The sequence below is a fragment of the Lithobates pipiens genome, unplaced genomic scaffold, assembly GCF_037356315.1.
Source record: "Lithobates pipiens isolate NorthernLeopardFrog02 unplaced genomic scaffold, aLitPip1_a1.2 Scaffold_3, whole genome shotgun sequence".
Lineage (NCBI taxonomy): Eukaryota > Metazoa > Chordata > Amphibia > Anura > Ranidae > Lithobates > Lithobates pipiens.
The window spans coordinates 266,451,361-266,474,873 of NW_027507790.1; the positions used below are offsets into that span (position 1 = coordinate 266,451,361).

General features: G+C 45.8%; 1 protein-coding gene across 1 annotated transcript in view; it reads right to left on the minus strand.

The window, feature by feature from the left end:
* The window catches only part of KIAA1328 (KIAA1328 ortholog), a 206,429-nt gene that overhangs the window by 165,828 nt on the left and 17,088 nt on the right, over positions 1-23,513 (minus strand). The window contains exon 5 of the mRNA XM_077463114.1: positions 8,482-8,597. Within this exon, the coding sequence (XP_077319240.1) occupies positions 8,482-8,597 (116 nt within the window). The remainder of the gene's footprint in view (positions 1-8,481; positions 8,598-23,513) is intronic.

Genomic DNA, 23,513 nt, shown 5'->3' on the forward strand with positions numbered 1-23,513 from the left:
ATCTATATATGAATGCATTCATTTTCTTTTAGGCTCCCCCCCCGTTTGTTTTCACCTGGTGATCTTGCCAATTACACACCTCCTGTATTCGATTGCCACCCCACTCTGGAGGAAGGAGCACAGGGGCACCTTTGGACAGCAGCATTGTCAATCTAAATAAAAGCTGATCATTGTAAGAGCCTCTGTCAGTTGAAAATGGTTTGTCTCAACACTAACTAATATTTTCACAAAAGCTTGTTCTGTTGAAAAACAAAGAAAGACTTAAAGCCTCTTCCCACGGACGCATTCGTTTTAGCAGCGCTTTACCGTAGTTTTTAGAGGCACTTTTTGGCCTCCAGCGGGGAGCTTTTAACCCCCGCTAGTGGCTGAATAAAGTGTTAAAATTGCTTACAAAGTGCCACTGCCCACTGAATTCAATGGGCAGGGGTGCTTTAGTTGTGGCGTATACACCGCTCCTAAATCACCCTAAAGATGTTGCTTGCAGGACTTTATTTTTTTACCTTATGCCAGCGCAGAAAAAGCACTCTGGCTTTCACACTGGGATTGCAGCTGAGGCATTTTACAGGCGCTATTCTTAGCGCTAAAGCGCCTGAAAAACACCTCCAGTGTGAAAGGGGTCATAAAGCGCCACTTTAGTCTTTTTTTAAACTTCCTTCCAGCAGCATTGTTTTCCCCTTTTTAAATACGAATGTATGACAAATATCACATTTTCTAGCTGCAAATAACTTATTTCTCCACAGTTCCTGTCCACTTCCTGCTTTGGCGAATGACGTAAAACATCTGCTCCCATTGACTCCAGGGACATTTTCAACAGAAATCCCAGGAGTCTTTAGGCTCTTTTTTTTGAGGTGGAGGGGTTCTGGAGGAGAGCAGAGGAGAGCTGGAAGAGGGCGGAGGACAGCCAAGTATGGAAGGAGACGGGTGGAGGATGGACTCTGGTGCGAGTCCACGCATGCGCAGTAAACTATGTGCCACTGTGCTGCACATGCGCAGGTTCTCCATGTATTGCACATTCACAGATTCATATTGCTGAGGTTGAGGAAGCCACTTGAATTGTCTGGAAACTTAACGGTGCTGGCTTCAGCTGCCCTCAGTTAAAATGGCCACCACGACATATGTGATCATCGGAGTTACAAACGGTTTACATGGCAGAATGGAGAAGAAATGTAATTACATAGGTGACATCACCGCAGTTTTTAGAGGCTGCCTGTATTTTCAGCCCCAAAATTTGAGGAATCACTGAAGTTCCGCTATGTAGCCCATGAAAAATGCAATTTGCTCAATTCCCCATCAAAACAGTCAATGTCAATGGGGGGAGCTTTCGTAGCCGGCAGAACACAACGATCACTGCAGGCGGCTCAAGCCATGGGAATCGCATGATGGCATGCAAAGAAAAATCCAACAGGCTGGTTGTACTGAAGTTGATCAATGGATCAACCTCTGCACAACCAGCCTGCCCATAAAGGATTATTATTTCACCCATCTATAGCTGGATGGAATGCAAACAATCACCAGATCAAAATAAAAGGAAAGGCTTTCCAGTGCATTTTTAAAGCGGTGTTTTGCCCCCGCGCCCATCCTGAAGTCTAGCGATATTGACACCCCTGCTGAGGTTTCCATCAGCTGTCGGGTGCTGCCGTCGCCATTGGGGGGTAAAGGAACCCGGCAGTGAAGACGGGTCTCTACTGCACTTGTGCAAAGCTCGCTGATCTCTCAGCAGGGGGAGGAGGGAGGGGAGAGGTCTGCCAGAAGTGGAGACAGGGTATTGGTCAAAAAACAGGTACCCACTCCCCACCCAAAAGGTGCCAAATGTGTCACTGGGGGGAGAGGGGGGGGGGTTTGTCGGATAAGCAGAAGTTAAACTTTTGGGTGGAACTCCACTTTAATGCGTTTTACAGCATTCCAGTACAGATCAATGAAGACAAAATGCAGCATGTTCTACTTTTTTTTTTACTGGTACTGACCACACTGGTGTGAACTATGCCATTGAAAACCATATAGCCTACTTTCCATGCGTTTTTGATGCAAAAAAGAAAAACCGCACTGGATCACATATGGCGTGAACTGGCCCCAAGTGTTGCATAGTATATGCACTAAACATGAAAACTATATAATGAAGTTGGGTCCAGCTTGGTGCAGAGTTCCTCCCTCTTGCCTGACACTACTACCTGCTCAGGCAAAGCTCTTGATGGACAGTTTTTTGGGACAATGCTGTTCGTTAGGTGATCAGCCAGCCAGGAGATAATGTTCCCTTTCCAGCACTTTTACTGTGACTCTGAATTTGCATCAAAGTGATTGTAAACCTCAGACATGAAATATGAACAAAGCATATCCCTCTATAGTGTGTACTTGTCTCACTCCAGAGGGGGCCGACATCGCAGGCTCGCTGGACAGGTAAGAGTTCTTATTAAAAGTCAGCACCTACAGTGTTTTTAGTTGCCAACTTTTTTTTTTTTTTTTTTTTTTTTTTTTAAACGGTTGGACCTCCACTTTAAACCTCGTTTACTGTAAGAGCGGCAAGGATGTGGAATTCCCTTCCACAGGCGGTGGTCTCAGCGAGAGGCATCGATAGCTTCAAGAAACTATTAGATAAGCACCTGAACGACCGCAACATACAGGGATATACAATGTAATACTGACATATAGTCACACACATAGGATGCACTTAACGGACTTGCGTCTTTTTTTTAACCTCACCTACTATGCAACTATGTACATGGACACAGTGGGGTTTATTTACTAAAGGCAAATCCAGTTTGCACTACATGTGCACTTGGAAATAAAGTCGCTTTAGATCTGAGGGGGACATGCAAGGAACAAAAAAAAAAAAACAGCATTTTTGCTTGCACATGATTGTATGATAAAATCAGCAGAGCTTCCCCTCAGATCTACAGCGACTGCACTTCCAAGTGCACTTGTAGTACAAAGTGGATTTTCCTTTAGTAAATCAACCCCACAGGCTTTTATGGAGCTGTGGTAAAAAAAAAAAAAAAAAAAAAAAAAAAAAAAGAACACACACAGCATTTTTGCTGTTTATGAGCTGCTAGTGTACACGGATCATAAGTCCAGTGAGCAGTCTAGTACACACTTCCAGTGACATGGGCGCTTCAGCAGGTCATGTACACGCTGATCCACATGTCTGCTTGGTGGTGGGCGCACGTGTACTCCAGGATATAATAATTGGAATGGGCAGCAGGGGGCAAGTGTAAAATGCTGATCACCTTACCTCTGTGCGGTCCTAAGATCTGGTTCTCATACAAAAACAAAAAACACCACAAAACAAACACACAAAACAAACACTGATGAAGTGCAGTGGGTACCATTGGCTCAATGCTTTCGACCCGTGTCCTCTCTACTTCTGCCCCCCCCAATCTCTGCAATGATCACTGGGACTGGGCCCCATAGATTTCCATTGCATTTATAAAATGTAGCGGACACCAGAACTAGAGAGCTCGCTGACCAGAAGCACGGAGCTGAAGGTCCCATTGTGCACAGCTTTAACGTAGGTGTAATTAATGAATGCACCATCATTACCCTCCTACTACACTTTCCGGTTTAAAGTAAGAAGTCATTTGAACTGGTTAATTGGGTTCTTAATTCACCAGTTAAAATTAACAAAACACACAGTTCTGCTCATTGTGTGGGTGAGCACAGCAAAAATAGTTTAATTAGGTAACATGGGAATCACAGGGTCTGTACTGGGGGGTCCCGAGTCATTCTGATCAATGTTCATACATCAGGCAAAGCACCATCCTAAACATCAGATACTCAAAACGCAACTAAACCCAAAAACAGAAATTGCAATATATTGCCACTTACCGGCCCTTAAAGTGTTACTAAACAGTTACCCACAACATTAAAATCAGTCTGTATATGCAGTAAAGCATGTTTGTTATACTCACCGTGGAACCTAAGGGGTTAATCCTCTGCATTGTGTAAAAAAGGCTGTTTGAGGTCTTCTCCGATCCTCCCATTCTTCCACACCCAATCTATCTGCTGATAGTACAGAGCGGGGGGGATGCATGTGATCAGCACAAGGCCAATCAGCATTGTCCAGAAAGAGGGTCATGAAGCCTCATAGGACAATCAGAGGGGAATGTAAACTCCTCCTACAAGCTTTAACCAGACACTGATAGAGGTCACAAGACTGCTATTATATATATATATATATGCTGATGAGAAAGGCTATTTAGCCTTTTATATTTATTAAAATAATTGTATTTCCATGTTCTGTGTGACAGTCTCCCACAGTACACCCCCTTGAGGAGAGCGCTTTACCTTTTATGGCACGTAAATGGGTACTTTCAGCTATTAGTGTTTATCACGCTGTCTTATAGCATTATAATACTGTTACAACGTAATGTACATAGTACCTGTACCCCCAGCCACTCAGTATCTCCAATTGGGGGGAGAGGAGAACCCCCCCCCCCCCTCCTAGGACGCACGCTTCTTGTAGAACAGATTCAACAGGGTACATACATTGTTACTCCCTCTAAAGTAATATAATATATATATACATATATATATATATATATATATATATACACACACATACATATTATATATATATATATATATATATATATATATATATATATATATATATATATATATATATATATATATATATATATATATATATTTTAAAATAAAAGTCACAGGTGGTCTTTGCAGATCCTACGCTTTTTTTTTCCTACCTTTTCCTCGTTGCAGGATACTGCTGTAAACAGACAGATCCAAATTTCACCCATCACAGCAGGCACCGTAATTAAACCTTTTAATAGGGGTTCCACTCCTTTGGACATGTATAGCACCCCTCAGGACAGCTTTAGGTAATGTAGCAAGACCAAAAAGAGTCCTGGTTCCTAGGGTCCAGCTCTCAAAGAGAAGCATTACAGGCAAAACCTCGTTCTTCTATGCAAGGCCCGGGTACCATCCTGTGGCCGCAGTGGCGTGGATGGATCCGGTTGTAGAGGTTTTTTTTAAATCCAGCATGGATCCCTCCTGGAGCTCCTTAGAGCACATCTTCACTCGTGACCAACACCTTAGACACTGGCGAAAAAAACTGAGGTACTCCTGGAAGGAGGAGGGGTTATATAGGGCAGTGAACTTCCTGTATTGGTTATACCAGTGTCAACACCCGAAGGTGGCCTATAACCCATGAATTACTTAAGGCTCTGTGTCCCATGATGTACAATAAAGAAAAGCAAATTTTTGCTCAATTTAGGCAGATAGGTATTCTTCTACATATTTTTAGTAAAAAAATAATATAGATCTAGATATAGGATTTGATTTATAGCATTTTTACAATTTTTTTTTTCTTACTAGTAATGGCGGCGATCTGCAATTTCCATCAGGACTGCGACATTATGGCAGACACATCGGACACACATCCCTTTTCTGCCTCTCGTGCCCGCGATCGCTTGTGGCCGGTAGTGCATCAGGCACGTGCTATCACGATCCCGTGAGCCGACGTATAGCTAGGGCGGTTCGTGACAACCTGCCACAGTGTAATGATGGCGGTGGGTCGGCAAGTGGTTAAAAGTGGAGGTAAACCTGATTCATGTAATTTGAGCTGGGCACATATCTGCAGCGTTTTCTTATCTCTCTTCAAAGCACTATGTCTCGTAGCTTTCCCCTGCTCCGTTCTGCTGTTATCAGCCTGATAACTTCTGACAAGTTCTCCGTCAACTGAGGTAAAAGCAGTGGAGATTTGTGTTGGGGAGGATGCTATTAAAAAGATTAGCAGAGTGCTTAACTATTCAACCAACAGTTCTGAAAGTCTCTACCCATGAGGAGAGGGGGGGTGTGTCCCTTTCCTCCAATCAGCTGTCTTGGCTGTATGCCCAGGCTTCACTGCAGTGCTGAACAGGAAGAGAAAATCGAACACAATCTGAATTTTCTAAACAGTATATATAAAGCTGAAGAAAGCAGATAAACATGTAAAACGTATATAGGGAGATTTGTTTCATCTCTGTGTATCACCTGAGGCTGTTCACTTCACTGGGTATATGCGAGAATTTACATCCACTTTAAAGTGGTTGTAAACCTGTGTGACATTTACCTATAGGTAAGCCTAGAATAAGGCTTACCTATAGGTAGTGGAAATATCTCCTAAATGTACGCCGTTTAGGAGATATTTCACTTGTAGTGCGCCGATGTCATTGGCGCATGCGCTGTGAAGAAACGGAACACCGTGACGTTTTCTCCCCCAGTGTCTGCTGTGACTGACAGCTCCCACACGCATGCGGCTCCAGCCAGTCACAGAGCCGGAGTCCGCGGCCCCGGAAGGAAGAGGGGCGAAGATAGATGCGGCCTGCACAGGGGACAGCGTGGGCTTTGTTTGCAGGCAAGTGTCATATAATGGGCTAGTATGCAATACATACTAGGCCGTTATGCTTTTAATTTGTAGGCCTTGTGGGGCATCAAAAGAAGAAGTAAAACCCATCAGGGTTTACTTCCTCTTTAAGTTATACTCTGCAGAGCTCAGTGTGGAGAGAACTAAGATGATTGGAGGGAAAAAGACACAACCCCCTTCAAAACAGGAAATACGATGAGGCTGTCAATTACAGGCCGAGGGCTGAAGCTCCCTCCCCGTGTCACCATTTTTCTCTTGGTAACAGGAAAACTTGTCAAAAGTGACTTATGCAGATAGCAAAGTAAAAAGGCAACAGACAGAAAAGACACAAAGCGGGACTCCGCGTTTTTTTTTTTTTTTTTTTTAAGCCAGCAGCTACAAATACTGCAGCTGCTGACTTTTAAAATAGTGACACTTACCTGCCCAGCGCGCCCGCGATGTCGGCACCCGAAGCCGATCTCTCGATCGTCTCTCGGGTGCTGCCGCCGCCATCTTGGGTATGGGAATCAGGAAGTGGAGCCTTTCGGCTCCATTTCCCGGTTCCCTACTGCGCATGCGCGAGTCGTGCTGCGCAATAAGGATGGACCCGCTGCCTCTGGGATACGCGTGTTTCCCAGCAGGCAGCGGCGGACTTTCTGAAAGGAGCGTAATCTACGCCCCTTTCTGCAGAGAGCTATCCCGGAAGTGGGTGCAGATACCTGTACTGTACAGGTACCACACCCCCCCTCCCACCTGAAAGGTGCCAATTGTGGTGCCGGAGGGGGGGGGGGGGGGAGGATTCCAATGAGCGGAAGGTCCACTTTAGGGTGGACCTCCGCTTTAATGCTCAGGATAAAGACAAGTACACACCATAGAGCAGTGATTCTCAACCAGGGTTCCTCCAAAAGGTTGCTAGGGGTTCCTTCAGCATTGGGCCATTTCTGCCTCTCGGTTAAGTTCCCACTGACACCATTGATCTTTTTAGCCATCTGTAAGGAGGTAATTCTTCCCAATGACCAAAAGTGTTAGCCCTTGTACACACGGTCGGAGATTCCGACGGAATGTGTCCTATCGGACCGTTTTGTCGCATAATCAGACTGTGTGTGGTCTCCATCGGACTGTTTCCATCGGAATATCCGACGGACCAAGTTTTCCAACTTGTCCATATAATTTTCCGACAAAATGCTCCTATTGGACATACTCCGATCATGTGTAGCCTACTCCGACGGACAAAGTGCCACGCATGCTCAGATCAAATTCCTAGACCAAAGCTATTGGCTACTAGCCTGAACGTAGTCCCGTCGTAACGAAATAACATCATGACGTTACGTACAATCGGATTTTCCGACAACTTTGTCCGACCGTGTGTATGCAACAGTTTCGGACAAAATCCAACGGATTTGGTTGTCAGAATGTCCGACTGTGTGTACAAGGGCTAAGGACCATTCTTCCCACTGACCATCACACTAATGTATTGTGAGTTGTAGATTTCTAATTGTTAGCTGGGGTTCCCCGAGACTGGAGAACTATTTTCAAGGGTTCCTCTGGGTTGAAAAGGTTGAGAAAGGCTGCTATAGAGGGATATTCGTTGTTTAAATTGGGGTCTTGCTAGAGGGTATACATGTTCACAGTCATGGCGGTATATCCTGCCTTTAACAAAAGGTAAACCGCACCCCACCGAAACATTGACTTTTTTTAAAATTTGGTAATTTTCTCCCGCTGTTCAATTTCTATTTGAATAAGGCAGTAGTATACAGTGGAGGCTCGTTATAAGGTGTCACCCCCTTTGCGAAGGATCAAGCTCGGGACAACCCAATTAAAAAAAAAAAAAAACGTAAAAACGGCAAAGCAGAGTCATTGTGTGGTTCGCCACACTTACAGAAAGCGCTGGTGTTCTGCGGGAGGAAAATGGGAAATTCGTGTTGACAAATGTAGATTTCACAGAGGAAACCATGGCACAAACAGCTGGATGGCAGTTTCCTGCCGCACGCAGCCACCGGCCCATGCTGATAAGTCACGCTATAGAATGGAGACACATGCAGACTTATTCCTCTCCATAAATTAGAATAATTATATCCGAGCGTCGTACAGATGCAGGGTGAGAAAAGGGAGGGGGGGGGGGTACAAATGAAAATAAAGGATATCTTCCCTCTCCGTGGCGATGAGTTTGTTCTGCGCCTCCAAATGCCGGATCTTCTTCTCGAAGGATTCATGCTCGGTCTTCAAACGTTCCTCTGTTACCTCCTTCTCCTCGCTCACCCTGGAAGGCCACAGAGAGTTCATATGACAGGGAACAAGTAAACTGGCAACGCTACAGTATTTTAGATCTTCATAAAACAAAAATATTTCTATCTACCTTTTTTAATACATCAGTTTATGCAGGAGCAGAACAGGGAACATTGATATGGCATCACAGGTGAAATGGTCCTGCTCAGGTCCAACATGGAGAAGCAGCAACACACAAACATTTAATAGGACACTACTGTTCACACAAACTTTGATCTCTATACCCCATTTGTATTTTATCATACACATACAGTATCTCACAAAAGTGAGTACACCCCTCACATTTTTGTAAATATTTTATTCTATCTTTTCATGTGACAACACTGAAGAAATTACACTTTTCTACAATGTAAAGTAGTGAGTGTACAGCTTGTATAACGGTGTAAATTTGCTGTCCCATCAAAATAACACAACACACAGCCATTAATGTCTAAACCACAGGCAACAAAAGTGAGTATCAGTGGGGGGTGAATGCAAGTTACCATGCATGGTATGAACAAGCCATGTGATGGGGAAGGCGGCTGCCTTGTTAAAAAAGTAGAACCTGATAAGTGTCCCTCCAGAGGAAGATGACTGGGTCTCTGAAAAGCCCACCTCCAAAACTACTTACCCCTACTTCACTAATGCTCCCACGCCCATCCTTTTCCTATTGCAACCACCACCAACGCTCCCCCCATAAGTCCTTTTTCCATTGCAATTACTACCAACTACCCATTGCAACAATAAGCAGCACACTCCCGCCAATCTTTTTCCATTGCAGCAACCAACATTCCCCTGCCAATCTTTTTTTCAAATGCGACCACCCCTAACGCTCCTTCGTCAATCCTTTTCCATTGCAACCACCACTCCTTTGCCAATACTTGTTTTTTACCACAACCACCAAGGCTCCTGCAACAATCCCTTTTCCACTGCAATCACCAACTTCCCCGCACCAATTTTTCCATTGAAACCACCATCAACGCTTCCCCATCAGTCCTTTTTACTACTGAAATCACTATTAACTCCCCCTTGCCAATCCTTTTTCCATTGCGACAATGACCAATGCTCCCCCGCCAATCTTTTTTCCATTCCAACCACCCCCAACGCTTCCTCATCAATCCTTTTTCCATTGCAACCTACTCTTCCACCACCACCACCACCACCACTCCTCTGCCAATCTTTTTTTTTTTACTGCAACCAATGATCCTCCACCAATCCTGTCCATGGCAATCACCACCAATGTTTCCCGCCAATCCTCGTTCCATTGCAACCACCACCGCTTCGCTGACAATCCTTTCACTGCAACCAATAACACTCCCCCCACCATTTCTTCTTCCATTGCAACCACACAATGTCAGGGCAGAAGCAGTGTTTGTGCCCGAGCACTTCATTATGGAGGAGATCCCATGCTCCCCCATACCTGGCTGGAAGCACTTAATATTTTTGAAAAGCCACAAATGGAGCGTGGGTACCCTGAGTGGGTCTCTTCATAGTCCGATTTTGATAGCTGGCTCAAGAATAAATTCCCAACAAAAGTCATGTAAAGAACAATGAGGACTCTTTAGCCCAGGGTGCATATCCAGCAATGAACAAAGAGGCTCCCCAGCAAACTCAAGCTAGCCAGCAAAAGAAAAAAAAAAAAACATAACAAATACAGTACACCTCAATGTAGTCTGCATTGATCTGTGGAGATGAATGCATGCCATCATGCATGGTATGAATAAGCCATGTGATGGGGAAGGCTGCCTTGGGAGAACAAGATACCTGTCCCTACAGAGGAAAGTGATGGGGTCTGTGTAAAGCCCAAACCAGCTTAGACCTACTTCACCAACGCTCCCCAACTGGCAATCCTTTCTCCATTGCAACCACCACCGATTACTCACCAATCCTTTTTCAATTGCAATCATCAACTCACCCCCTCCAACCATAAATCCTTTTTCCATTGCACCCACCATCAGCACTCCCCCCATCAGTCCTGTTTCCATCACAGTCACCACAAACTCCCCCTTGCCAATCCTTTTTCCATTGCAATAATGACAACAGCGTTTCCGCCAACCCTTTTTCCATTGCAACCGTGACGACACAAACTCCCGCCAATCTTTTCTTCCATTGCAGCAATTAATGCTCCCCTGTCAAGCCTTTTTCCATTGGAAAAATGACCAAGCACCGCCAATCTGTTTTACCATTGCAATAAAAAAAACTGTGCCCCGCCAATCTTTTTTTTCCAATGCAATCACCCCCAATGCTCCCTCGTTGGTCCTTTTTCCATTGCAACCACCACCATTCCTCTGCCAATCCTTGTTTCACTGCAACCAGCAACACTCCTCCAGCAATCCTTTCCATTGCAACCACCACCAATGCTCCCCATCAATTCTTTTTCCACTGCCATCACCAACTACCCCACACCAATTATTTTTCCATGGCAAATCGCCAACACTCCCGTGCCAATCCATTGCAACCACCTTCTTCCATTGCAACCACCACACAATGTCAAGGTAGTAACAGTGCCTGAGCGCTTCATTATAGAGGAAATCCCATGCTCCCCATACCTGGAAGCATTTTCCAATAGCCACAAACTGAGAAGCAGTGGGAGCTCTAACTGGACAAGGTGGCAGGTTCTCTTAGTTAGGTTTTGGTCACTGACTCCAGAATAAAATTCCCAACAAAAGTTATCTAGAGAGCAATGAGGACTCTTTAGCCTAGTGTTCTTATCCAGCAATGAACAGGTTAAGTACTGTGGCGCCATTCTTAGGAATCCTATAGACGCCAAAAACACCTGGCACCCAAAGCAGAAGGGCATCTGAATGCTAAGCACTTCAACAAAAGCAATGATTTCTTTATGGAGTTAGCATGTCACTTAATGGTGCATTTTATTGCTAACTAAATATTAAGCAGAGAGTTAATAGAGTGAGAGATGGCCGGGCCTCACCATCTATTGCGCTTTAGATGCTCAGCCTAACTCCCCAATCTAAATGAGATCATTTCAACTGTGCGCCTCTGTATCCAACATGGAAGCACAATAACTCAGAACGGGTATTAAGCGGAGCGATCCATCACGCCCGCTTCTCTCACCACCTGTTTCAGCAAAGCGTGCCGAGAAAGATCAATTACATGCTAAATATGGGCACAGGAGCAACCTGTCTTACCCGCTGACAGGCCAATATTAGCACTCTAATGCGTTATTTGACATTTTTGCCCAAATCTAGGTCATCCTCACGCTCCCTGGGTCTAGACACAATCCTTCATAGGATGCTGCGGACAGGAACACCAATAAGGGCAACAGCAAACTTCCCCTGGAAACTTGATGTTAAAAAGCTGTGCTCTAGCCAGGGGGCTGAACAACCCAGGGGAGAAAAAAGGAAAAGAAACCGGAAGGAGAAGAAACAAAGAATTGAAAAAGGAGAACAAAGGAAGAAAGGAAGGGGGGGAGAAAGAAGAAAAAGGAAGAAAAGGAAGAAGGAAGGAAAGAAGGAAGGAAAGAAGAAAAGAAAGAAGAAAGGAAAGAAGAAAAAGGAAGGAAAGAAGAAAAGGAAGGGAAGAAAAGGGAAGGGAAGAAAAAAGGGAAGGGAAGAAAAAGGAAGGGAAGAAAAAGGAAGGGAAGAAAAAGGAAGGGAAGAAAAAGGAAGGGAAGAAAAAGGAAGGGAAGAAAAAGGAAGGGAAGATAAGAAAAGGAAAGAAGAAAAGGAAAGAAGAAAAGGAAAGAAGAAAAGGAAAGAAGAAAAGGAAAGAAGAAAAGGAAAGAAGAAAAGGAAAGAAGAAAAGGAAAGAAGAAAAGGAAAGAAGAAGGCAGAAGAAAAGAAGGCAGAAGAAAAGAAGGCAGAAGAAAAAAAATAAAAATAAATAAAAAAAAAGGAACACACTTTTGTGCACTTTTCCACTCTTCCTGCCCAGGCCAATTTTCAGATTTCACACTTTGAATGACAATTGCGCAGTCATGCAACACTGTACTCAAATTTGTATCATTGTATTTAATCATATGGTATTTAATTACCGCTGTTTTTTTATTTTTTGCAAAAATAAAAAAAATAAAAAGTGAAAAAAAGACCAAAAATTTGGGAAATAAAAGTTTTAGTTTGTCAGAAATTTTTGCAAACAAGTCATTTTTCTCCTTCACTGATGTGTGCCGATGAGGCGGCACTGATGGACAATGATGGGCAACACTGGCATCACAGATGGTCAATGGCTGGCATTACTGGGTACTGTTGAGGTTGCACTGATGATCAGTGCCCTAATTAGCTGTACAGGGGTATCCCGCTGATCTGCTCTCCACTCCTTACACTCGGTCAGCATGAGGCGAGGAGAGTCGATTACCAGAACTTCCATGTTTACACATGATCAGCTGTGATTGTCCCAGGAACACAGTGTGCCCGCGATTGCCACACTGTGTGCCCCTGCGGGCGCGCAGTTGTAGTGAGAGTGGGGCGACGTCATATGACATCCCAGAACGAGAGGGGGATCCAGCACACCGTTATTTGACTATACAGCGGGCAGGAGGTGGTTAAACAACTGCAAGTGCAGAAGAACAACAACTGGATGTGCCAGAAATATGGTTTGCACCCAACTTCCTCTGACATGACAACACAGTTGGAGGAATTTACTGAAAGTGGAGTAGACAGAACCTGGAGCACCTGTGCATGGCAACAATAAGCTTGCTCAGTTAAAGTTCAGGTTTTTTTGGGGTTTTTTTGCACACGTTTAAGAAAGAATCATTTTTAGGCCTGAGGATTACTTAAATCCCCCAAATGTTAAATTTCCTGAGAGCAGACACCCTGGAGAATAAAATGTTGATGGTAATTATAAGAAATTGGAACTATTTTTGCAATGGTTCAAGTGCAAAAATTACCTAAAGAATACACAAAAGTCAAATGTAGAGCTCAGAAACGCAACATATTAGCTACTGTATTTATTGGCGTAGAACACACACTTTTTCACCCTTAAAATCGGATGCAAATAGCACGTACGTGTTATACGCCAATACTTACATTTTAGCTGCCTCGGAGGGGACATGGAGGGTGGGCGGGATGAACGCCATCAGAATTACATACAGTGAGAATCTCCTGTTTACTTGGCAGCCTCTGTAATAGGAAATCCTGTCTCCAGGGCTGCCATTGGACCTCCGTTCTGTCTATCACAGGAGATTCTAACTGTATGTAATCTGTCGGTGGTCATCCCACCCCCCTCCCTGCCCCCTCTAGGCTGCATTGATGTGGACTGGCGAGGCTGCTGCATTGATAAGGCCATGGCGAGGCTGCTGCATTGATAAGGCCATGGCGAGGCTGCTGCATTGATAAGGCCATGGCGAGGCTGCTGCATTGATAAGGCCAGGCGCTTTCTCAGCCACTAGCAGGGGGGGGGGGGGTAAAACCGCACCGCTAGCGGCCAAATACTGCCACTAAAAAGGACTGCAAGACCCCTTTCACACTGCCAGCGTTTTTCAGGCGCTACAGTGCTAAAAATAGTGCCTGAAAAAAGAAGCTACATTCACTCCAGTGTGAAAGCCCGAGGGCTATCACACTGGAGCGGTGCACTGGCAGGACCATGAAAAAAAAAAGGTCATGCTAGCAGCATCTTTGGAGCGGTGAAGAGCAGTGTGTATACACCGCTCCTGCCCATTGAAATCAATGGGGAACCGCGGCTATACCGTCGGCAAAAACCCTTTTTACCATCCTGTCAGGGCACCACTCCAGTGTGGAGTGTGAGGAGCTGCTCTTTCAGGGTGCTTTGCAGGAGCTATTTTTAGCGCTGTAGCACCTGCAAAGCGCCCCACTGTGAAAGGGGCCTTAGACCATATTTTTTGCTCCGAATTCCAAAGACAGGTCAGCCCTGCCTACTTTACTTCTGATGGATTACAAAGAACACAGGCTTCACCTCCCTTCTCATTTGCATACCCCCCCTCCTTACTCACAAAGCAGAAAGCACAGGAGGTTATCCAATCACAGATTCAATAGAATTATTTTTTTTTCCACTCACTGCAAAGATGGAACAAAATTCTTTCAAATGGTATATATAGCAGACCAGAAGGGAACAAATAAGAGAAGTTCATTGTAAGACGTTTACATGCAATTTAAGGCTTTTTATTCAGATTATTGCATAAATGTATGCTAGAATAAGGGATGACCTAAAAGCTTTAAAGTGGTTGTAAAGGCAGAAGGTTTATCTATGCATTAACCTCTTCAGCCCCAGAAAATGTTACCCCCTTCCTGACCAGAACACTTTTTGCGATTCGTCATTGCGTCGCTTTAAGATACCTTTCACGCTGTGCCGCCACTGGCATCAACGTTTTTTTTAGCGCCGCTTTATCGCCATTTTAGCGCCGCTATTCGGCCGCTAGCAGGGCAGTATTAACCCACGCTAGTAGCCAAAAAGAGTTAGATCTGCCCGCAAAAGGCTGCAGCGGCGTTTTGCCGGCTGTACGATAGCGCTGCCCCATTGATTTTAATGGGAAGGAGCAGTGGAGGAGCCGTGAGTGCACTGCTCCGAAGAAGCTGCTGGCAGAACTTTTTCTGACACTCTGCTAGGGCAACACTCCAGCGTGAAAGCCCTCGGGAATGGAGCAGCTGTTTTAAGGAAGTTTGCAAACACTATAGGGCCTGCAAAATGCCCCAGTGTAAAAAGGGGTCTAACAATTGCGCAGTCGTGCGACGTTGCACCCAAAGTTGACTTCCTTTTTTTTCCCCACAAAGAGAGCTTTCTTTTGATGGTATTTAATCACCTCTGCGATTTTAATTATATACCCCGCCAATTAAAAGGGGGCTATAGGTATGCCCATTTGCCTACCGCTGCCATTGTACTGACGTATATTGGCGTGTATCGGTCGGCACATGGTTAAGATAAAAATCCTTCTGTGTGCAGCAGCCCCCCTAATACTTACCTGAGTTCCCTCTATCAAGCGATGTGCACGAGCGTCTCAGCCATCCGAGATTCTCCTGTCTGATTCGCTGAGACACAGCAGCAGCGCCATTAGCTCCTGCTGCTGTCAATCCGTCAGCTAGCCAATCAGAGGAGGGAGGGGGCTCCATGTCTGAATGGACACACAGAGCCGCGATTCAGCTCGGGTGCCCCCATAGCAAGCGGCTTGCTGTGGGGGGCACTGAACAGGAGGGCGGGGCCAGGATCACAGAAGAGAAACCCGAGAAAAGGAGGATCAGAGCTGCTCTGTGCAAATCCAACAGAGAAGGAAAGTATACCACCCCCCCCCCCCACCCCCCTACAAAAATAACAAACAAGACTTTAGAAACACTTTAAATGGGTTGTAAAGGTAAATATTTTTTCACCTTAATGCATTAAGGTGAAAAAACATCTGACAGTACCGGCGCCCTTCAGCCCCCCCCCCCCCCCGTTTTACTTACCTGACCCCTCGAAAGTCCTGCGCTCGCCCCCGACATCCTCTTCTCCGCTCAGCCTGGCCGCTGATTGGCTAGAGTGGATGGATTGAAAGCAGCAGAGCCATTGGCTCGCGCTGCTGTCAATCACATCCAATGACACGGCGCGCTGGGGGCGGGGCCAAGCGACACAGCGAGCGGCTATAGCCGCCGGCTGTATCACGGGAGCGCGCCCGCAAGTGCTTCTCACCATGCGAGGGAGCTCACGTTAACGTGAGAAGTCCTTGCGGGGGGGAAGCTGAGACAGCTGCCGAGGGACCCCAGAAGACCAGGTTCGGGGCTACTCTGTGCAAAACGAGCTGCACAGTGGAGGCAAGAATAACATGTTGTTAGTTATTTACTTTACAATCCCTTTAAGTTGACCTGCAATATCCTTACTAATACATTCCTGACACAATCATAAAATAGTATCCTAGTCTGAGATGTCATCAGTCTGCTGCAGGCAGGAGGAAGAATTTTCCTCAGTCTCCTATCCACCCATAAAATGTACTTTACAGAAATAAACATCATAATCCTTCAGCAACAATTGGCCATTTTATTTTTTACTCACCCCTTCGCTGTTGCTATGGGGTCTCCTGTAGTCTGCCTCTTCAACTCCATGGCGATTTACGTCATTCCCCTCGGTGCCTGTGCTCGCTAGGACTCCTGGGAGATGTGTGCCATTCTTTCCCAGGAGTCAGTGGGCAGCGCCGAGAGCCCTCGTTGACGCGATGTGGGCATACTGCGCATGCGCGAGAACGGGCAGTGCATGCTGGTTATTCAACAGCATCGCAAACCCGGAAGTTGATGCTTGTGGGCTTCGCCTGCCCACAAGCAAGATGGCAATGCCCAAGCAGGTGGCATATAAAAAGGTAAATTTTTAAATAAAATACTAACAAAAGCGGCACTAGTTACCAGCCTACCGAATGCAACATTAGCATAATATGATAGTAACAGATGGATATAAAAAATAAAAAATAAAAATCACATGTGGAACTCTGTCTTAATAGGATGCATTAAGGTGAAAAAAACACGAGGGTTTACAATCCCTTTAAGACAGGGCTTGACAAATTTGCTTAGAATCTAGGAGCCAGCTGAAAAAGTTAGGAGCCAGTTATTTAAATCATCTGCCCATCGCCCAGAACTGCATGTCTGGTTCATCGGACAATAAGAATAACTCATACCTGATGCCAAGAGAGAGACAATATTTAAAAATTAAAAAAAAAAAAAAAAAAACTTGTTTTTGTTATAAGATTTTGCAAAAAAGTTTTTTTTTCTCCTTCACTGATGTGCTTTGATAGGCTGCACTAATGGACACTGATGGGGTGGCATTGAGGTTGGAACTGATGGGCACTGACAGGTAGCACTGATGGGCACCAATAGGCAGCACTGAGGTGGCACTAATGGGAACTGGCAGGTGGCACTGATGGGCAGCATTGGCAGGTGGCACTGACTGGCATTGGCACTGGACGGCACTGGCAGGTGGCACTAACTGGCAAGTGGCACTAACTGCCATTGGCCGGTGGCACTGGATTTGCACTGGCAGGTGGCAATAACTGGCATTGGCAGGTGGCAATAACTGGCATTGGCAAGTGGCACTGGATGGCACTGACAGGTGGCACTGGTTTGCACTGGCAGGTAGCACTGCTTGGCACTGGCAGGTAGCACTAACTGGCAGGTGGCACTAACTGGCATTGGCAGGTGGCACTGGATTGCACTGGCAGGTGGCACAGATTGGCAAGTGGCACTAACTGGCACTGGCAAGTGGCACTAACTGGCACTGGCAGATGGCACTAACTGGCAGGTCGCACTGGTTGGCACTGATTGGCAAGTGGCAGTGGATTGCACAGGTTGGCACTGGCAAGTGACACTGGCAGATGGCATTGGCAGGTGGCACTGGATGGCAGGTGGCACTGACAGATGGCATTGGCAGGTGGGACTGGATTGCACTGGCAGGTGGCACGAGATGGCACTGGCAGGTAGCATTAACTAGCAGGGGGCACTGGCAGGTAGCATTGGCAGGTGGCACTAACTGGCATTGGCAGGTGGCACTAACTGGCATTGGCAGGTGGCAATGGGTGGCACTGGCACAGGTTGGCACTGATTGGCAAGTGGCACTGAATTGCACTGGTTGGCACTGGCAGGCGGCACTAACTGGCAATGATTGGCAAGTAGCACTGGATTGCACTGGTTGGCACTGGCAGGTGGCACTGGCAGGTTTCACAGCCGATAGTGTAACTGTGAAACTGAATGCTCCCTGCAGTGCTGCACTGTGTGAAACTGTATGGAGAGAGAGAGGAGCTGACACATTCAGCGTGATGTCAGAGGTGGGCGGGACCGGCAGCTATCCAGCCAATGATTGGGCTGCTTAAGAAAGGGGAGGGGCCACATACACGGATCGGCCCGCCCAGATCTCATCCCATTGGCTGATGTTGAAAAGCTGGGTCCTGCCCACCCCGACATTCAGCCTCAATTTTGACAGCTCTTTACACACACACAGTTTCACAGACTGCGGCGCTGCTCTGCCAACAGTGTGTGGAGAAGGGAGGAGATGTCAGAGGCTGCTGAGCCGCTCTCTTCCTGCTCCATCCCAACTACCAGACAGTGCTCTGTGTCTGGAGGCACCAGACACAGAGCAACAGAGGCACCTGTCAGTGACAAAAACCCAGGCGCCAGGGCACAATTTCTAGTCGCAACGGCGACCTGGCGCCTGGGATTTGTCGAGCCCTGCTTTAAGAAGTCAACATACAAGACATTGTGGACAATTTCATGCTCCCAACTTTGTGGGGACAGTTTGGGGGACGGCCCCTTCCTGTTCCAACAGGACTGCGCACCAGTGCACAAAGCAAGATCCGTAAAGACATGGATGAGCGAGTTTGGGGTGGAGAAACTTGACTGGCCTGCACAGAATCCTGACATCAATCCGATATTCATCCCAAAAGGTGTTCTTAGGAGCGAAGACTGTGAGCCAGGCCTTGTCACCCAACATCAGTGCCTGACCTCTCCCGCACTAGTGTGGGGGTGCCATTCAGAATAAATGGCAGTCCCATGCGCTTCTGCGGAGCAGTGCATTTTCACTGCGGGTGGTTGCGGGAATTGCTCCAACAGGAGCCAATGGGAAGAGGTTAAAAATCATAACTGCAAAATTTATGCATAGAAAAAAAATAACTTCCACAACCCCCCTTCTGGCAAACATCTACAATAAACGAATGTGCCGCCAAGACAAAAGGCAACCGGATGGATAAACGACTGGAGCGCCTTTTCATTACTGCTTCTGGAGGGCAGCGGACAATTCAGCAATGTAACCCCGGCCGGAAATTAGAGGGAAATCTATTCTCAGATGCCGAGAGGTCACCGGGATCTTATTAAATCTCACATAACATCCCCGGGGGCAGAAGGAGAGCGGAGCCTGCAGTAATTAACAGACTTGTTTCTGGTGCTTATTAAAGACTAGAATGGGACGAGATATGGGACGCGGATTGTGAACGGGTCAAAGTAAGAGCCATTACATCACGCTTCATAACAGCTCCAGCCGACAATGACATCAGCGCGGGGAAGCAGACATGTTGTAAACATTATGTCAGGCTCAGAAAAGACGCCAATATATTTTCTTAGGGAATTGCTAAAGAAATGACTGCAGAAGCCGGGGCAGACCCATCCACAAGAAAAATGATCTGTTTTCACAAGGTGAGGAGGTAAGTAGAACCTTGGACAGGGGGGTGGCGGTGGACGTGGGATACTTGGACTTTGCAAAAGCGTTTGACACAGTTCCCCACACACGGCTCATGTGTAAGGTAAAGTCTACAGGCCGGGAAAAAAAATATCAGTTTGTAAATGGATAGAAAACTGGCTAAAAGAATTCAGAGAGTAGTGGTTAATGATTCTTACTCTAAATAGTCTAAGGTTATCAGTGGTGTACCCCAAGGTTCAGTGCTGGGTCCCGTACTTTTTAAATATTAGGTCCGGGGTTAAAAGTACCATTTCAGTCTTTTCACTTTTTTTATTTATATTTTTTTATAGCAAACACATGTCATACTTACCTCCACACTGTGCAGTTTGTTTTTCACAGAGTGTCCCCCAAACCTCATCCTCTGTTGTCCCCCAGCAGCTCTCAAGGCTCCTCCCCGCATCTTATAACCCCCTAGGAGAAGCGCTGCCCCGGGGGGGGGGGTTGTTACATTTGCGGGTGCGCTCTCGGGTTCAGCATTTGCGTCCATAGGCACGAATGGCTGACCCGGCCGAAAACCCAATCCCCCCCCCCCCCCCCCCCCGGTGCCCACATCATTGGATTTGATTGACAGCAGCAGGAGCCAATGGCTGCACCGCTATCAATCTATCCAATCAAGAGCCGAGAACCCCAGGTAAAGGAAGAGTGCATCTCTGCACTGGGTGAAAATTCCAGGGCTCGGGTAAGTAAAACAGGGGAGCTGGGGGGCCGGTCACTGCCAAGTGTTTTTTTTTTCACCTTAATGCATAGGATGCATTAAGGTGAAGAAACACAACGGTTTACATGCCCTTTAACCACTTAACAGCGGGCCCATAGTCGAATGATGGCTACAGGGCGGTTCGATAACTCTGGGAGGGTGTACCTCGACGTCCTCCCAGAATCGGGCACGCACAAGGGAGCATCCGTGACTGCCGGGTCTTCACAGATCAAGGTAAATGGCCGCTGACAGCGGCCGTTTACCACGCAATTGCTGTCAAATAACAGAGCAATCATATTTAAACAAAGTGGTGTGATATCCGGTTCCTCTTCCCCCTCTCCCTCCAGTGTAAGTGGAGAGGGGAGAGATCGGACGCAGCAGCGCTGTGGACTGGATGTGCCCACAGCGCTGCTCAGCGACACTGACAACTGCAGCCTCTGCCATCCCTCCGCCATACTGCCATCCCATCGCCATCCCTCTGCCATACTCCGCAGTACCCAGCCTGTGGAAGTCTCCCACATGTCTATTTTGAGTGCTAGTTTTCATTGTCTTTCCACATTTTCCAAAAACGTAAAAAAAAAAAAAAAAAAACATGTTCAAAAGATTTATTATGTCTCAGATTATACGTGGGTGTGTTCTTTCCAAAAGTGGGTCATTTTTGGGGCATAACCATTGTCCTGGTGCTCCAGGGCCTTGAAAAGCATAACCGGTAATCAGGAAATTGGATGTGCAATTTATGCTCCAGAACGTCTGAAGGTGCTCCCTGCATGTTGTGCCTCTGTATGTGGCCACGCTGTGCAAAAGTCTCACACATGTGGTATCGCCATACTCAGGAGTAATAGAAGAATGTGTTTGGGGGTAGATTTGTGGTATGTATATGCTGTGTGTGAGTAATAACCTAATAATATGACAATTTTGTGGAAAATAAAAAATAAGACTTGATATTGTAAAGAATTGTGGGAAAAAAATTACAACTTCAAAAAACTCATCATACCTCTTACTAAATACATTGGGATGTCTACTTTCCAAAAAATGGTCATTTGGAGGGGTATGGGTAGTTTCCTGGCATGTTAGGGTCTCAAGAAAGGATAGGCCGTCAGTATTTCATGTGTGATACATTTTCAGAGATTGGCACCATAGCTTGTGGATTTTATAGCTTTCACAAAGACCAAATAATATACACAGATTTGGGTTGTTTTTACCAAAGATATGTAGCAGTATAAATTTTGGCCAATATTTCTGAACAATTAATAATTTGCAAAATTTTATAACAAACGAAGAAAAACACTTTTTTTTTACTACAGGATTTTCGGTCTTTTTTCTTTTATAGTGCAAAAAATAAAAACCCAGCGGTGATTAAATACCGCCAAAAGAAGGCTTTATTAGAGGGGGGTGGAGGACAACAATTTAATATGGGTACAGTGTTGCATGACTGAGTAATTTCTGTGTATTTGTTACCATCATAAATAATTGAAACACATAGCGCTAAACCAAGTGACTATTACACCACTAAATATACTACAAAGTGCTAAAAAAAAAAAATTGTGTACATAAATAAAAAATAGCTCTCAGTTACCTAGTAGCCACGCCCTGACATGTTTCGTCATTCACTTGACTTAATCATGATTAATAAACATCAGAAAACACACCTGACGTTAAAATCATCTAGGTGTACGAAGACACAGGAGCTGAATTATAAGTTATTAACATGCTGGTACTATACTCCGTTGATATTGAATACAATCTTCCCAGAGGTATCAGATGGTCGCTGGAGGGGTTGTCAAGAACGAGGTACTTTACTGCATATTTTCTGGTTATGCCCAGTAATTAGACAGTTTTGGCAGGAGGTACAGAGAATTACCCAACTATTTACGGAATATCAGATCCCGAGGATGCAACGGCAACAAAGGACTTAAATTTTACTATTCACATGCGACACTTTAACCACTTGCCGCCCGCCCTATAATAGAAACACGGCGGCTAAGCGGTTTCAAAATCCTGACCGGACGTTATATGACGTGATCAGGACGCCGGGGGCGCGCATCGCTGCGATTGTTTTTTGCGGGATGTCAGTCTGACACCCCAAAACTACAATCTCGGTAAAGAGTCTCAGACGGAGACCCTTTACCACGTGATCAGCCGTGTCCAATCACGGCTGATCACAGTGTAAATAGGAAGAGTCGGTCTGTCAGACGTGAGTAGAGGAGAGCCGATTGGCTGCTCCTCTGACGGGGGGGGGGTCTGTGCTGATCGATTATCAGCGCAGCGCCCCCCGCCCCCCCCCCCCCAGGGAAAGCCCACACTGGACAACCAGACCACCAGGGATGCCCAGCACAAGGTATGCCACCCTAGACCACCAGCGATTCCAGTCAGTGCCCACAATGGATGCCAAACAGTGCCCACAATGGGCATCACTGATTGGCATGCGTTATTGTTTGGCACTGATTAGCATCCATTAGTACAGTATAATACAATACCCATCTGTGCCGCCTATCAGTGCCCATCCATGCCGCCTATCAGTGTCCATCAATGCCACCTCATTGGTGCCCATCAGTGCCGCCTTATCAGTGTAGCCCCATCAGTGAAGGAGAAAACTAACTTCCTTATTTACAAAGTTTTGAAACAAAAAATAATTTTCTTCTTCAAAATTTTCGTTTTTTTTATTTGTTTAGCAAAAAATAAAAAAACTGTAGGGGTGATCAAATACCACCAAAAGAAAGCTCTATTTGTGGGAAAAAAAATGATAAAAATTTCATTTGGGTACAGTGTAGCATGACCGTGCAATTGTCATTCAAAGTGCGACAGCGCTGAAAGCTCAAAATTGGTCTGGGCAGGAAGGTGTTTAAGTGCCCGGTATTGAAGTGGTTAAAGACATTTACAGATTACCACTGTAGAGGAGGTCTGGTGCTAGAATTACTGCCCATGATTTAACATTCACGATACCTTACATGTAGGACGATCGTCGCTTGCAATCGCGGGCCATTTACTTTTTTAATTATTATCACTTATTTTTACACCGTTTCTTTAAATTACGTAAACATTCTTGTGACAGCAATAGATATGTGGACAGGCACTCTTTATGGAGAGATCTGGGGGTCTATAAAGATCCCAAATCCCTCCTCTACC